The 18,027-nt window shown below is 39.4% G+C and overlaps 1 protein-coding gene across 2 annotated transcripts; it reads left to right on the top strand.

Annotated features, from left to right (window-relative positions):
* Positions 1 to 10,352: 10,352 nt before the first annotated feature.
* nme9 (NME/NM23 family member 9) lies at positions 10,353 to 17,766 on the top strand. 2 transcript variants are annotated; one of them, XM_067603387.1, is made up of 17 exons: positions 10,353 to 10,504; positions 10,630 to 10,687; positions 11,005 to 11,108; positions 11,218 to 11,289; positions 12,120 to 12,236; positions 12,730 to 12,817; positions 12,998 to 13,080; positions 13,184 to 13,276; positions 13,884 to 14,038; positions 14,359 to 14,555; positions 14,770 to 14,914; positions 15,001 to 15,108; positions 15,451 to 15,510; positions 15,660 to 15,811; positions 15,913 to 16,057; positions 16,946 to 17,208; positions 17,588 to 17,766. In XM_067603387.1, the coding sequence occupies exons 1-17, from the start codon at positions 10,472 to 10,474 to the stop codon at positions 17,668 to 17,670; spliced, it is 1,956 nt and encodes a 651-aa protein (XP_067459488.1). In that variant the 5' UTR covers positions 10,353 to 10,471; the 3' UTR covers positions 17,671 to 17,766. The 2 variants fall into 2 exon arrangements, with proteins under 2 accessions (XP_067459488.1, XP_067459489.1); XM_067603388.1 differs by lacking the exon at positions 15,451 to 15,510 and having other exon boundaries at positions 10,355 to 10,504.
* Positions 17,767 to 18,027: the final 261 nt, after the last annotated feature.

Raw genomic sequence — 18,027 nt, 5'->3', positions numbered from 1 at the left:
TTTAACAGTTTAATTATAGATTAAATTAGCTCTGTAGTCTGTTGACTTTAACCCGAGGAACCCTAAAATGTACATTAGACAGTATAAAAGCTAACAATATCCAAATAAATCTAAAAAGTTCTTCCTTAATGTGCAGCTTGAGGTAGATTTATGTAGTGTCTAGTAGTGTTGCTGTGTTGAGTTTCACCTAATATACACTAATATTATGAAGCTGGTGGACAAAATTACAGAAACACCTGTATAAGCATCACAGGAACCACAAACTACTGTACAACCTTAAAGCTGCTCTGATCAATAGTTAATATTAATAATGGGTGAAATGACTTACTGTGAGGTGACAAACCCACAGAGAATTATCACCTGACTCTGCAGTTCCTTTAAGCCCTACAGTGTAGAATTTCATGGCTCACGACTCTGCTGTTTTCTCTGTTTTTCTCATTTTACACTACCTGCCCAACAAACTGCAGGCGACTTCTGCACTTGGCGAAGAAAAAGGAACATTTAGCGGCTGAGCGGTCAAATGTTTCTCTCAGGAGTTACTGGACACCAAAAACAGTATTAAAAGGAGACTGAATATTACACTTAAATTCACCAGGAGGACAGAAACATGACTCTGAAAAATGCAAATGTTGGTCTGTGTCTGCTTCATATCAACTTAATAAAGACATTTAATAAGGAAGTTAATCAGTGTTGTGTTTACAGCTTGCTCTACTCTCCCTAGGTTGCCAAAAAAAATCAATTAATGCAAATTTTAAATCAATTTTAAAATCAATACTACTCTGGCAGAGTATTGCCATGAAAAATTGGCAGCTTTACTAAGGTCATATTTAGGGCATTGCTATAACATTATATATACATCTTATTATATTATTTAAGCATGCGTTGTTTCATCCCCATCATCCTATATTTGATGAGACAAGCTGGGGTATCCCAAAGTCACAGTGACAGCAAAAAACTATGGTGATGTGATGAGCGGTGCACATTTAAACACAGCATCCAAAAGGTTAAACTATTTATTATTTGCAATCAGTGATGAATGAATGATTGCATGAATGGTGGATAGTGGATGATATTTTTTTTATATATATAAAGGAAATATTACAAATCCGAACACTGGCAGTAAAGAAAGTATTGGATAAATAAAGTAAATTAGGTAAATTATTAGTAAATTATAGTAATAGTAAATTATTTCTCATTGTAACTCACATATTAAAGGAAACATGTTTTTTCTGGTTTTCTGTTATTTATGTTAAGTTATGATGTTGGATATCTACAATAAAAGTTCCAAAATTTGAGGTTAACATATGTAGAAATGCTCCCTGGAGGTCAAAAGCCCAAGCTTTAACCTGCTCTCAACGCTTCGTTGGTCGACAAGCTGATGTCGGCTCATCTTGCATGCCCATAAAAGGCCATCCGTGGCCTGGATAGCTAAGGCCTTAAAGAAAAAGGAGCTAAAATGGCTTTCAGACAGAGGCTGAACTGAGGGGCTGCATAAAGAGCCAGTATAAGATAAAGAAGGAGTTTTTTTAACTGTAAAAAATGCAGAGATTTTCCAGCAGAGCCCCAGAATATAAATATAGACCTGGAAATGTGTCCCCTTTAATGCATCCACAATCTTGACACTTCAGTTATCCTCAGGCCTTACTATAGGAATCTAATATAATGCAATACAAAACAATTAGTCAAACATTAAACAAATCCAAGGAATATTAACCGAATAGAATAAAATTATACGGGTGAAAAATCTTTGTTTAAACTTACATTCTTTCTTTCATTGTTCTGTTCACACAAACAATTGTTTGAGGGAAAGGGACTCACTGGTTTAGAAGACTTGGTGCATGGAGCAGTTCATGCATTGAGATACGAGGTTTGAGGTAAAACTATGTCTGGACTCTTAATGTATGTATGATTGCTGACAGGTGGCTTTGACAGTTTCCTGTATCTGTGTCAACAGTATACAGGGATGTTTGCGACCAAACAGCACCCAGCAAACATCAGATTGGTGATTTGCAGGTCAAAAGAATATAAAGCAACTTGCAGAGGCAGCCTGGCAGACACTCGATGCATTTTGTTGTTAGATTAGCAGCATCTGTCAGGCAGCTTGTTTATCAAAAGCATAAATGGATTTAGAGAAGTATCAAGCTTATGAATCACTTTAGATAGAATCTGAGACAGCCTCCATTAGAAGCTGTTTGTTGCAAGTTTCTTTAAAAGCAAATCAGAAAGCAATGAGGGTTCTTAAATGCAACCAGACATATTTTATAGAGCAAGCCAATTCTTCAGTTTTGTGCTGTCACCATTTAAATGAGCACACATTGTGAGTGTAATACTATAGACTGGAGCGTACCTGTCAGCGCTGAGGCAAAGAAGATTAGCACAGCCTAAAGATGCTTGGTGTGCTGCTAACGCTATTTGGTGATAAAAGCACACCCAGCAGAATGAAAGTGAATGTGACAATCAATTCCAATTCACTTTTCAGACAAGGCTAATTCAATCAACACCTCGTTTTCTGCCTATACACCCTACAGTAAATGGTAGCTGACATCTACTGAGAGTGTGAAAGGATCCTCTCTGTTCCATTATCTACAGCATGAAATAATAACATCACAAAGATTGTTTTGTTGCATGCCTGTTTAGTAAAAAGACCTTTGTCTATAAAATTATGATTATATTTTGGCAGAGAATAGGCCGTTAAAGGTGTGATTTAGTTAGATTAACATTACTAATGCCTCAAGTGAAAGCTTTCCATTTGCTAATAAGGGGCCGCATCTGAGAAATGTTGAGGGAAACAGCTGACTATGAGAGCTTGCGGTGGCAGTCCATCCTTAAGTGTGAGTCAGGCACATCATCTTTACTGCATTCAGGCTTTGAATAATGCATGCTAGCTAGCCGCATGCATCAGCAGCTGATGCACAAGCCTCTATGGCATTTCTTCTCCTCACAGCTAGACTGCAGGCACCCCACCTGCACCCATCATCACTGAAAAAAAAAAAAAAGCAGCCACCAGCAGTGCTACCTCACCCACAAAAAGTTGAGACTCGAATAGCCTACTTCCGTAAAGTGAACCTTCCAGACATTTCTGCTTTTGGAAAACGTTGTTAGCAGTGTATGTCATGGCAGGACAAAGATTTCATTTCTTCCGCCACAATACACTACTCCCTCACTGTTACAGCATGAGCAGAGATGTGTTTATGTGAGAGATAAAAGACTGAGACAGAGCTGGCAGTTGAGCACCTCGGCTCTCTCTGCATTTGGATCATAAAGATCACAGCTCCATGCTCCATTTTCACAGCTCATTTTGTGCCATCTGCAGCTCTCTGAGGACGCAGAGCTCATGTGAGAAGCTTTACCATGAGGTTACCCGACCTCTAAAAAATCCCTCAGGCTCTCTTCGCATGTCTCCAGCAATGTGCCATCAGTCATTATCAAAAGGATCAGGGAGCTGCGGTTGCTGTGGTTTGACAACATGAGATGCAGTTACAGAAGCTATGGCAACCTCCAGATGTTTTGTTTGTTTCACAACTAGCGATTGTTCAGGCTTTGTCTGAGATTGTAGTATTTTGTGCTTTGGGTTTCAGAAAAAGGCATTTTTCCTCTTTTCTTCTTTTGCACTAGTCATGTCCAAATAGGTCTGGCAGTCGTAAATCAACTGCTGCCATGCAAGACCTGTATGCCAAAAATCAAAGGATTTGGCAGCCACATCACAGTGTCGAGAGTCCTTGTTCTCTGTATGAATTTTCACACTTATTTTTCAAACCGTATAGCTGTGTTGAGACACCTTTCAGAAGACAGACAGAACAAGTGAAATAAAGAATTTTAGCTTTCACAAAAATCCCCACAAAAAATAGATTGGAGGGACTGCAATGTTTGCTTGTTTTGCTTCATGACTCACAGTGGCCTCAGACAGATTGCTTTTGTCAAGTACATAAGAATGCCACTATTGTAAGAGTCCTGCAGAACAATAAAAAAAATGCTGAAGAGTACAATACCATAAATAAAATCTCTTTATTTCAGAATGAAACACATTATTACCACTACACTGAGTTCTATTCTCATAAGACTTGCAGGCAAAGGAGAATGATATCAGTAGAAAACTGGCAGGGGAATTACATCTGAGAGAAGTGAAAGCTTCAGTAGAAGCAGTTTATTATCTATTATCATTTTGGAGGCTATCCGAAACAAGACCTTTGAACCACAACACAACCCTCCGAAGACTGTCTACCCACTAATAAACTGTCTTTTCAATTAGCACCTATCTGACGCTACAACGATAACACAAAACCAATTACACGCTGTGCTGAAGATAACTCGTAATCCACTTAATAGGTCTGATTTGACTTCTTTTTTTCTTCTCCCTTTCCACCACTGCTGCCCCCAGGCTTTTTGTTCTCCGAACACGACAAGGTATCACTTTGAATTATCAGTATTGAAGGCACGTCTGCGATAACAGGTCGGCTCCTGGAGGTCCTGATACTGTTTTAATGTCTGTGTACAGTAGGTGTTGATGACAGCTTTGGAGGTGAAACACACAAGCAAAGTTTTCCTCTTGACCTCAGGTGATAACACTTGGATTCACAGTTCAGCATCAAGCACTCAGTACAGTGTTTTTCTTAGATAATTAGTTGTAACCAGTGTACAGTAATAATACTTAATCTATTATGTGTGTTTTCTGTATGTCATCTTTCACAATTTGGATTGTATTCATTTTTAAACCCCTGTTACTGTTTTATCTTTGTTTAATACATTTGAAAAGTGCTATAAATAAAGTTTTTTTTTGACACTATCAGAGATTGTGATTTATACCAAGACACTGTTATGTTTCATGCAAAGAGAGGTGACCCGTGCAAAACCCAGATGGATATACAGGATTTTTGTTTCTGCTTGATACGTATGCTGGAGAAGGAGAGTAAGCAAGCTGCAGATCTGGGAAATGAGGAAGTAGCAGAGCTGAATAAATAGACTGAATGAGTGACTGCAGTAATTAACCTGGAGCTGTTTCACTGTGGACAGATAACAGAAACCTGCCTCTAATGATGCCACATGACAGTCTAATGCTTTAATGAAGGAAAAACGGCAAAAATTAGCTGCCTTGTTTAAATGAGACTAACATTCAAACTACAATGTGAAGAAATCAACTGTAACTTTACAGCTTGTGCAAACTAACAAACAAAAAAAACGAATAAATAATTAAATGAATAATAACAATAAGAGTACTTTTTTGCATCCATGCTAAAGTAAACATGAATTTCCACATTTTTATAAAAGCAGGTCAATAAAGCCCAGATTGTTTTTCTTTCATCGTGCACCTGATATGAGGCAACCTATCTCACTGCATAATACATTGCACAAATCAATCACGATTTGCATCAAAATGATATTTCAATGGAACATTTTCTCACGTCTCACTGCCTGTTCTTCCTGTTTAGAAAAGCAAACAAAAGCCATTTTTGCTTCAGGCTGATTTGTACGAATGGGTAGAAAAAAGAGATGATAGATGCATTTATCAAATATGGCAATTTGCTTAATGGACTCTGACAAAGCCATTGGCGGTCTTTATTTAGATGCAGATGACTTCCTGCATACTGGCTTCCTCTGTCACTTGTACAGCCGCCTGTCAGGGAAAAGAGAAGAAAGCTCCTTCCTGTTTCTACAGACTAACAGTCAATCACTATTGCTGTCTGTCTATATATGGGACTGACTGCCTGTCTACACTCACTCTCAACCCCCTTTGGCTCACACTATTTCCCCTTCACTCTGTATAAATTCTCCATTAATGCAGCAAAAAAGGGGACAAACCATCTCTCGGCTCTGTGAGTATGAATGCAAAGAGCCTCACATGGTCATGCTTGTCATCGTGATGGCAAAGAAAAATGTGAAGTTGGCTGAGAGAAACAGTGACAGGTCTACAACTGTGTCTGTCTTTCACTACGTCCAGCAGTATATCACTCAAAAGCATAAATGCCATTCCTAGACTCAGCCTGGCAAAATAGTAAAATGAAATAGTGTTTATAATTCTTTCACTTTGACAGTGCTCGACATTATACACCATGACTTTTAACAAACACACCAGCAAAAATTAAGCTATTCTGTATTCAATTGCTGTATTGCTTACGGGATAAGTTTTACGCCTGTGAGAGCTGATAAGCATGCAACCAGCATACTGAAAGCACAGGGATCTCCTGCTATTAGAAAAGCTCATAGAGCAGTGTGTGTGTGTGTGTTTGTGTGTGTGTGTTGGGAGCGAGGTGAGGAGGGGGTTTTGGTTCAATGTTGAGGCAACAGTGCCCTCTTGGAAAAAAGGATCAAGCTCTGCCATCAACACAATTCAGTTGTTTGATGTGTTGAATATATTTAAAGGACCAGTGTGTAGGATTTAGTGGCATCTAGTGTACATACCTGCCAACATTCCTGTTTTTCGTGGTAGTCTCCCTATTTTTAACCCTTTCTCCCACTGTGCTCCTGATTGGTAATTTCTCCCGTTAATCTCCCGATTTCATAGTGATACAAATCAAATGGGTGTCTCTCAGTTTCTGTGTGGGATATGTGTGGTGGTACCTCAACCAGCACGCTGTGGTTGTGTACCGGTGGTGGATGAGACGCTGTGGGCAAAGCAGTTGAAAATATTGCTTTTCTGCATGTTTATGCTTATTGTAACGAGTGCAGTTGTTGTGAACTCATCCAACCGAATACTCCTCCCCTTCCAAGTGTGTGGGAGAAACTACGGTGGCCGCGACAAAAAAACATGAAAGATGATCTCTAGAGCCAGTGTTTGGTTTGTCTGTTCTGGGCTACTGTGGAAACGTGGTGGTGCAACATGGCGGCCTCCGTGGAAGAGGACACGCTCCCTAAGTAGATATAAAGAGCTCATTCTAAGGTGATGAAAACACAACAATTCTTATTTTCATGGGATTATACACTAATTTAAACATACTTATGAATATTATATTCCACTGCTGCCAATAGATCCCCTAAATCTTACACACTGGTCCTTTAATATACCATTTGTGCATGACAATATCAGCGTTTGTAATTGTGCCAATTTTCACTTATATTTAATATTATCTGTAAATATATAATATATAAAAATATTTAACTTCACTGGTGTCATCAGTGAAAGGATATATATTATACAATTATACATTTTCCTCTTTTTCCATCAAACAAGTTACCTTTTATACATTTAGACTCTTTTTGAACATGTACATTAACATTTTGCTTCACACCACAGCGCTGCTTCTAGTCCATCGTTTGTAAAACACTGTTTCTTGTCGTAGAATAGCAAAAGGCAGACAATGAGAAGAAAACAAATTTGTTTGTTTTGAACAATTCATTAAGGGCACAAAGCTACAGACCAGCTGGGGTTTCTACAGGATTTGTTTCTGAACAATTACACTGAAGTCCTTTGGGCTTTAGCTATGAGGATAGTAGGATGAAGCCTCTTGTAAAAAATAAACACAACAAATGGAGTTGCTTTTTAATGAGGCTTAAATATGACTTCTGTGCTTAAGATGTGCTAATGGAGACTAATCTTCAGCGCTGTCGTAGCCTCAAATCCTCTGCGTCTCTCACCATGGAGGAGAGATTAACTGCGATCCACGGGGGAAGACGATAAGTGGTTTCTTCAAGTCCACATGGGGACTGAAGGCCTACTGAGAGACTGGAAGATGACCTGCATTGTACCAAAAAAAGCTCCAGCATTAGTATGGTAACCAACTTCATGCAAAGAAACTTCAAAGTCTGTCAAATAAAAAGGCCCGCAGCAAAAAACTCTGACATCCCGCAGAATGAGTTTCTCTGGATTCAGTTGAGGGTCAGCACTGAAGCTCTGTTGGATTTACATGTCTTTCTTTTGAAGCACTTTGTTTGATGTTTATGAAACACAATGTTCTGAGGCCAAAAAAAACAACTTTGCTCTGAGATATAATTCAAGCTGACAAGTACACGGAAGTTTGTCAGTAACCGCACGAGGGACCTAAATGAGTCAGATGATATTTTAAAACAAGAGCAAAACCAATTTGCCTCTCAGTTGGCGTGATGCATCCGGATTTTGAAGAATATTCGAAACATAAAGGCGGACTCTCAGAACATGATTACCCACCACCGACAACAGATTAATTTGAAGTGTGTTCATCCGTTCCTCGTATGAACGTACGCTGTATTGACTTAGTGATCAATTCAGCTTCACAGTTTTGAATGAGATCTCATCTAAATACCCTCCAGCAATCTTCTTCTCCCAGTGCATTCCTCTGGGACAGAACAATCACGTCTCAGTTTGCAGGAGCCTGCATGTTCAGCATGCAGTCGAGCAGCAGTCATTACCGATGGTATTTGATGACACAAAGGCCAGCACTTGAATTGTGCCCATGAGACTATGGCATCAAATTTATGTTTCTCATTGATTTGATAGAACAAAGGCAATCACATCCTTGATGAAAAGCAACACAAAAACAAAAGCCCGCATATTACACACTTTATGAATCTTATTTCTGCAGGCAAGCGCAGTGTCAGGAGGACGTTGTCACGGCTGCCATGATGGAGGAGAGGTGATTGTTGTTCCCATCTGGCTGCATAATGAGAGCATGACATGTGGTCACTAATAGAAACATGTCATGCAGCACTGTGAATGCAAAATAAATAAATGCGGCTGTTGTCGATGGCAGAAAGGACCCTGCTATTTTTTGTATTTTTTTTTTTGAGTGTCTGATTTTATAATTCTCTTTTTCACTTACTGTCACAGCACTCTGTGATTTGTCCTTTTACAAAATTACTCTAATTGTGCACCTTGTTTTTCTGTGAGGGAAGAGGCGATAGAGCTGACCTGCTTAAGTGCAGCAGTTCATTGAAATTCATGGGAAACACACGCAAAAAGTGGTCTGATCTCTTCAGAGCACCTGTTTTCACTACTAAATGAAATGTTACAGTTGAAGGGAATCTTCACTGAGGTGTCAGGAGAGTACTGGGTATAAGAAAATATTTGAGTTTCAACACACATAAGCTATTAGCTATACTGTAATGTGGTGTTTGTCGAGGGAATCAAATGACTACTAATGAATTAAAAACGCAAACTACCATTCAACGCACACATTTAGTGGTTTCTTGAGTAAGACAAGAAGTGTAATATTGTAATGGTCACTCCTAATAAAGTCACAGTGAAGTCATCTCAGTGTGCTGTGCTGTGCTGTGTAATTTTGTTTTTCACCTTATATGTTCCTGCGACCGACCAGCACCTGACTGAAAATACTGGCTGTGCATGGGGAGATCTGTCCTGTGCAATATTGTAATGTTATGGTCAGAGGAAAGGCAACTGATACTGTTGCTCTGGGAGAGTTAGCTTTGTCAAAACTATGTAGAGATTAGGGCGTCAGTCTGAGCAAAGAGTCTAAAAAGTTGGGTGACATTTTAGATTACAGCCTTCAAATTACTCTGTAATTTTTCTCTCACAATAGGGGCAGAAATAAAATATTTTTCTGTATCTGTTACTACAACAGTGTTGGTACAAGGAAGAAGGTAAGGCCCTGTCTTGCAGAGAGAGTTTGTGTCAAAAGCTCTTTTTAATCTGTATTATTTCAGTTTTATATTGTACCTACATGGTGCATCTTTCCTACACACATTTTTGTTTAATCAAATTACCACAAACGCGTTGACACAGAGGAAGAAAAACATAGCAGTTGATCGGTTTCTTGGCAAAATATAAGCCCCCAGGTGTAGTCTGCAGTGTATTTGATGTGTACTCTGAGGTGACAGGGTCTAAACAAAACTCACACAGAGTGTGATGAAGGGGACCATGATGCTCTCTGCAACACGAGGGAGTTTAAGAAGGGAGGAGAACTTGAGTATTTACATTTTATGCTACTTTCTACCTCCACTCCACTAAATTTAAGAGGAAAATATTGTACTCTCTACTCCACTACATGAATTTGACAGCTTTAGTTACTTTTCAGATGAAGATTTGACATAATGAATAACATAACAAGATTTTAAAATACAACACAGTGTTAAAGATGAAACCAGTGGTTTCCAACCTTTTTGGTTTTTGACGCAGCGTGTAGTCGGGGTCACATTTCACATGTCTATGAGTTGTTAACAGCTCCACCAAATAGTGATTTTTCCCTCTAAACTTCTCACATGGTTTAATTTCAATAAATGTTCAAATGATCCAATATTTCAGCAAAAATCAAAGATTAGAGAAAAAGTCCAAAAACTGAAAACAGATCTGTGTACTTCTTCCACTAACAACATAGACCTACCTTGGCAGTAAGTCACAGAGACAACAGATGATGGATCAGTGGCTCCGGAAACAAAGCGGAAGCGCTGTTGCTTAGCAACCATGTAGCCAAACAAGCGCGAGTAGCACGAGCTATAACGTGACGTATTAGCATTTCAGCTCGCTAATTTAACCTATATTTTCGTGTATCGCTCGGCGCATGTTAGCCCTTTTAGATATAACTATTTAATTTGACGTACTTATCAAATGGCAGGCAAGAAGAAAGAAGCGAGTCTGCAGGTTGGACAAACACACAGAATGAGTTTTTGTAGCTAATTAATGTTTTCAGTCGCATCTTGGCAACATGCTAACTTTTTGCTACTTTTTTACTAAACCCTTATCTGAATGCGGCTTTTCTTGTCCAGGCATCTGTCACAAACCAAGAGCAGTGGGAGGAGATGCTTGCAACTAAAGGTTTAACAGGTAAGAACTTCAGAGGTTGAGAGTTTATGTCCCATTAAAAAAAAAAAAAAAAGTGAATACCATCAAAACGCAGTCCGCATCTGTCTGCCCAGTAAGTGTTAACACCTGGAACAAAATTGTGGATGTGGAAGAAACATATCACTGTAATTTTAATTTATTGTATGCTGCTGCCCCTCTGTGTTCACTGGAATAACTGCAAAATGACTGTTCATACAAATACATACACACACTCACACACACACACTCACACACACACACTCTCTCTCTCTCTCTCTCTCTCTCTCTCTCTCTCTCTCTCTCTCTCTCTCTCTCCTCAGTTGTGGATGTATACCAACAGTGGTGTGGTCCCTGCAGAGCTGTTGTCAGTCTCCTGCGAAAAATAAAGAACGAACTGGGTGATGACCTGTTACATTTCGCAACAGTAAGCCCATTTACAAGGATATTTACTAAAATATCAAGCATTTTTAATTAAAACCACAATGTGTGAGGGCGTCACCAAAAATCTGTGTGTGTGTGTTTGTGTGGTTCAGGCCGAGGCAGACAGCATTGATGCTCTGGAGAAGTATCGAGGGAAATGTGAGCCCACCTTCCTGTTCTATGGGGTGAGTGTGTGCATGTTTGTACAGTCAGTATGTGTGTGTTCAGCATATCTGAGGAATCACATCTGTGTATTTTGTCTTTTATCCCTTGCATCCATTTTTTGTCTTGATACTGTCTGTCTAGATTTATTTCTGCATTCATCTGTTCTTTCTAATTTTCTTTTTCCTTTTCATCCTGACTCTGTAACACTCAGACAGAGGCGCTAATGATGTAGGCCAGGAAACAGGGCCACTTCCCATATAGCTGTGATCTCTGGTGCTGATCTAATATGCAACCCTTTATTTAATGTGTATATTACTGAGATTGTGCATATTTGTGTGCCTGTTCTCCCATTTTTTCAATCAATTAATCTTTAAAACTTTGTTTGTATAGCTCCTTTTCTATACAGGTTAGTGTAATTCACAGTGCTTTAATAATAAGACAGAACAAATATAAACAGTAGAAACAATTTGAGACTATGCACACAAAATAAAAATGTAATTAAACCAACAAAAGAAGAACTAGATAAACAGATAATGACAAATAAAATGAATAAGAGGTGACAAAATATTTAAAGACATTAATAAAATAAATCATACATAAAATCTAAAGTAAATAATGCCCATAAAATCTTCAAATCATAAGCTAAAGACGTTAGTTTTAAGTTTACGTTTAAAGATATCAACACTTTTTTTGTTGTTGCTGACTTGATGGGGGTTTTTCTGTCTTTTGTGGTTTCCTTATAAAGGCCTCTGCAGCCAAGACGTTCCTGTATGTCACTACTTGTAGCATTAAATTTCAAAATTGGTCAAAAAAAAAAAAATTTAAAGGGATATTTGTGTTGAATGGACAGGGCGGGGAGCTGGTGGCTGTGTTGCGAGGGGCAGATGCGCCTCTGCTTCAGAGGATGATCGTAGAGGAGCTGGGCAAGGAGAAGCTGGTCCTGGAGCAAGGTGGTGAACGCAAAGTGGTGAGCAGTTATATAAAGTACACATACACATACTGTACAGTGATCCATTCACACATAATGCTCATTGTAGAACTGAAATGATTAGCCAGTTAAACAATTAGTGGATCAACAAAAAATTAATTAGCAACTATTTTGACAACTGAAAATTGTTAAAGTCATTTTTCAGTCTTTGGTTTCAGCTTCTCAAATGTATGAATGTGCTGCTTTTCTTTGTATTATGTCATAGTAAACTGAACACATTTGGAGTTTGGACATAGAAAGCAATTTGTAGACGTCATTTTGGGTTTATGGCATATTTTAACGGGCATTTTTCACAATTTTCTGACATTTTATTTATTTATTACATCCATTTACATATATTTACATTTTATTGATTAATCATTAATAAAATGAATTATTTGTTGCAGCCTCGTTCATTCATACACAAGAGTATTATGTAAGCGTGTAGACAAACACCTTCAAGGACTCACTGTTTGGTTTTTCTGAATACCAGGTTAAAGATGATGGTCTGGTGGATGATGATGAGAAGACAGAAGAGGAGCACTCGCCTCAGCAGTCAGACAATGAAGAAAGCATAATTGGTGCTGTAGAAACAATATAATCATATTGGTGGTCGATATCTTGCTGTCATTGACATTATCTCTGGTGTTGTTGTTACTATGATTGCTATTGTTGGTTACTAGTGTCATCATCATTCTGTTTCATGTCACGTTTTATCAGCATTTACTAATCATCACTCAATCTGCTCTCTTCTCCCCTAGTTCCTGCCAGTAAATCCTACACAGTTGCCATCATCAAACCAGATGCTGTTGCTCACGGCAAGGCAAATGAGATCATAATGAAGGTACAACAGAGACTTACTTATTAACTAACACTGCTCACATTCTGAGAGGACTGCTGACATTAATTCATCATGCATTTACTCAGACATTTACTCACCTGGCTAGATTCAAGATGCTGGATTTGAGATCCTGGCCCACGAGGAGCACACGTTGACTGAGGTTGAGGCTCGAGATTTTTACCAGCACAAAGCAGCAGAGGTATGTTATTGTGGATGGAGTGAGATTGATTAGAATTGTATAGAATAAAAGCAAAAAGGCACATATAACACAGACCAAATCCAAGACAATACATACAGACACTCTTGTTTGTAACCCATTCCAGGGATTTGCATACTAGTCAAACTGCTGAGGGGCTTGCTTGATGTTTCTGAGGTTAGTTTGGGATTTTTGAATGCTGAGTAAACATCTTAATGGGAGAGCAGTTACAACCAGTGCAAATACACACCACACATCTATCTGCATTTCTGCACAAGGCTTAAAATAGAGCTGCTGTGTAAGCAGCTATTTCTGCTTATCATGCTGTTTGTGATGCAACTAAATGATTAGAGATTCAGAAACACAAAATATGCGAGAGGTAAACCGATAATGTTTATGACATAATGGATGTGTACACAGCTGAATTTTTATTGCATCTGCTTTTTAAAAATGAATGTAAACCAATTTAGTTTTTAATTTCTGATCCACGAAGCAGCTATACTGAATTATCTCTTTGATATCTGGAGCATTCCTGATGTAAATTATTCATTACATTAATATGTTTGTGTGTTCTTGTCTCTGTCTGTATGTATGTGATGGTGATTTTTAGGCTTGCTTTGAGGACTTGGTGCAGTTTATGTCCAGCGGGCCTTCCCATATTCTGGTACTCTCTCAGGTTGAGGGCTCAGCCAATGTTGTACCAGCATGGCGTGAGTTCATTGGTCCAGCAGACACAGAAGAAGCCAGGAGAGAAAATCCAGAAAGGTTAGTCACTGGAAATTATATATATGCTCTATTCAGAAAAACAGCTTAAAATTGTACATATCTTGAGAAAACATCAACAGTTTAATCAAACTTTACAGTGTGATAAAGTTACTGTATCATTCCTGTGTCTGACATTTATTCACACACCGTTGATTGCAACAGTGGGGAAACAACCTAAGTCTAAAGTCTGGAAAAGCAAATGAGCAGCACATGCCCACCTGCTCGGTCAGACACACCCAAACGTAATGCTTCTCTCTGTTTGAGCACCAGCCGAGCAGCCATCTGCTCTCCTCTTATTTCTCCCTTCTGGGTTCCTGCAGCTTGCGGGCACAATACGGCACACAGACACTGTTCAACGCAGTGCACGGTAGCGAGGACAGCGACCAGGCCAGCAGGGAGCTTGCCTTCTTCTTCCCCAACTTAAGGACAGCCTCAGTAACGGAGCAGGATGGGGAGGAAGAGCGTGTGGAGAGGACACTGGCTCTTATCCGGCCCGACGTTGCCAGAGAGAACAGAGGTGGGGCCCGTGCCAAACACACAAACACAAATTCACACACAAAGGTGGTTCATATGAATATAGTGGGAATGCTGCTTGATTCCTTCAGCAAATGTGTTGAATGAGACATGTGACAAATGTGCAGTTGCAGAGACATTCATCACACTTTCAAAATGCAACTATCTACTGTATATTTGTACTGTTAATTACATATTTCATATCTGTGGTCCCACAGAGGAGATATTGGCCCAAATCCACAACTCAGGCTTCACAGTTGCTCTCCAAAAAGAGGTGATGTTGACAGAGGAGCAGGTCAGACAGTTTTACTTCCAACATGTTGAGGAGGACTACTTCCCTGCACTGCTCCGAAGCATGACCAGGTAACTTACACACACTTTAAAAAAAAAAAAGTCTGAAATAGTAGTATGTTGCTGCAGAAGTGTATTCAGCGTGTGTATGTTAACAGTGGGCCGGTGCTAGCTTTGGCTCTAGCCAGAATGGGAGCTGTTCATCATTGGAAGAACATCCTTGGTCCAACTGATGTTAAAAAAGCCAAAGAAGAGAGTCCTGAATGGTGAGTAGCATCTGGTTCTATTCATTCACTCACTGAAATGAGTCTGGAGGAGTCAATGTGGTGTAATAGTCACGGAAAAGCAATGGTTCTCACATTCTCACATCACCATACTGTTAATCTGTATGAAATCCAATTAAAAAGGTCTCTGTACTCCTCTTCTGACCTCTTGTTTTAACCGTGTCAGGTTTGCACATTATTAAACACAAATCTGTGATTGAAGACTTTGTGTTATTGTAGACTTTCAAGTTTCTTTTCTGAAAGTTGTGCAGCCACAGGACAACATTGTGTTTCAATATTTTATGTTAGACTCTCTTCACAAGCTTTGTGCAATGATCTCGCCAGTTTCTTGAAAGGCAATCTTGCAAATGTGGAACATACTGAAGTTCAAGTGGACAAGGCGGGGTGAGCAAAGTGAGCAAAAGTGGAGAAAAGAACAGTAAATTACCCCACTTCTTCTCAAAAAAATAGTTCCTGGAAAATATAAGTTATAGATGGTACCTAAGAGTGGGATTATGCCTGTAATGCTGACTGATGTGTCCCTCTTCACTCAGTCTAAGGGCTCAGTTTGCTGTGGAAGATGAGCCTATCAACCAGCTGCATGGCAGTGCAAGTCATGAAGAGGCAGAACGAGAGATTAACTTCTTCTTCCCTGAGCAGCAGACCCTGGCAGTGATCAAACCTGATGCCATAGAGGAACACAAAGGTTCTTTCTGGTCATTTGGAACAATATAGAAATTTCATTTACCTGTGCACAGATAATGGTATCACTTGTATAATATTTATTTCCTCTTATCACTCGAACAGAGACGATTTTGGAGGAGATCCGTGGCAGCGGTTTCTCTGTCACAAGGCTGAAGGAGACGGTTCTGTCGAGGGAGATGGCTGAGGAGTTTTACAAAGAGCACCGGGACAAGCCTTTCTTCAACCAGCTGGTGGAGTTCATGAGTCGGTCAGTCTATGCCCGCAAGCAGCTATAGCAGCAGGGCAAAGTGACCACCCTGACCTGCCCTAATTCCCGTTGCCACTACAAATTTTAACGGCACTTTTAACAGTGATCTTAGCAGCTTAGAATCAAGGCAGCCAGCCTCAGGCAAGTGGCTGGGAAGTCCATCTCAATTTCATTCTCACAGCACATCTAGGTTTTAGAATTGTCTTCCGCTCCGATTAGCCCCTTCACTTAGTTATTACACAACTGCATGAATACAATGGGCAGAGAGATGGGTACAGCTGGGCACTTTAGACTGGGAAACTACCTTGGTTGCCAGTATCCCTCAATATTAGCCCAGGTTTAGTGGAATATATTTCGGATATCACCCAGAAAGCACTGATGTGGTGACTTGCAGGGCATTAAGGTTAAAACTGAAAATTAAAAACATTGTTTCAACAGCTTTTCAATGACTTTGAACTACATGATGAAATATATTCATGGAAATGCTGTTGAAACAGTTTTATGTAAACTAGACCTTCTATTTAAATCAAATTTAGTCTGTTTTTTAATGTAGAAGTCTTGACATATTTTGACCTCCAAATCACCAAATTAATGCTTACTGGGAAAGTTTAGTCAAAGGCTGCTTATTGCAGATGTCGTCCCATTGTGGCTCTTGACAATTTAATTGCGTTATTCTGCTGGTTAATTTTCTTGTTTTTCTTTCATGTCTGTTATGTTCAATTTAAATTTGTAGCAACAAAGGAGACCACATGCTGTAGTAGTGCAAAGCTGAAAATTGGTTGTATCAGTAAAAATTAACAACAAACACAAATAATATTAAGGTGAGCAGGTGCATGTGTGTATTACATACATTGCCAGATATGAACATCCTGTCATTGTTTATTTCAGGGGGCCCTGTATGATGCTAGTCCTGACCAAGGAAAATGCAGTGGAGGAGTGGAGGGCCTTGATGGGCCCTGCAGACCCTGACCAGGCTAAGGTGACATCACCAAACTCTGTGAGGGCCCGCTTTGCCTCCGATATCCTCCACAACTCGGTCCACGGCTCCTCCAGTGAGCGGCATGCAGAGGAGACGATCCGTTTGATCTTCGGTGACATCTGCACAGACGCAGAGCTCGCTGGTGATGGAGAGACTGACGCAACCATTCCAGGTAATCATATGTGTGTGACAGTTACTTCCATCTGTTTCTTTTATGTTTTATTGTTTTTTATATCCTATTCCTGAGAGAAGCAGTATTTCATTGTTAAAGGTCAAATAAAGCAAGTGTAAATTCTAAATATGTGAGCCTGAATATTAAATTGTAGTATTTACTGCATATAGATTGGCCTCTTAAGTTGCTTGCCCTGATTTGTAGGACTAGGATCCCATTTTGTTGATATATGAATAGATTTTGCAGATAAAATGTACGTATTTATGTTAAAGACTCTAAATAGTTGCGGTATACTACTTTATAGGGTAAGTAAGTTAAATAGGTTTGCATTTTTTGTCATTCAGATGAGTTTACCTGATCTTTCTGCTTTTCTTTACAGGTGAATCACATAATTCAACTCCTTGCAGTCCGCAGGCAGGAGAAAGTGACGATCCAGAAGACTCACTGAATCACAACACCTAGTAGTTTCTCTTGTATTGTAGCCTTACTTACTCTGTAACATCATGGGAACAGTATATCCATCACTCCATAAATCATGAAATAAACTAGACAAATAAATCTGATGTTTACATCTTTTATAGGTAGTGGGGTCAGAAGCACTTGTGACCACATATTACCCAGCCAGTGCAAAAGAGACTCTAGACTCTTTATACTGCTGACCACAGTTACCAGATTAAAGGCTGTGTTGGCTCACAGAAGCAGCGGTAAGCTACACAACTAAGACCAGGATCACCAGAAAGCAACTGATTATTTCAGGGTTCATAGAAGCCTGAAATTGGGCCCAAAGAACGTGTCACTGTCTGTTCTGTTCAACTTGGA

This window comes from Thunnus thynnus, chromosome 11 (assembly GCF_963924715.1).
Source record: "Thunnus thynnus chromosome 11, fThuThy2.1, whole genome shotgun sequence".
NCBI classification, from domain to species: domain Eukaryota; kingdom Metazoa; phylum Chordata; class Actinopteri; order Scombriformes; family Scombridae; genus Thunnus; species Thunnus thynnus.
The sequence above is the reverse complement of the archived record's forward strand: the minus strand, read 5'-3'. Positions and strand labels throughout refer to the sequence as shown.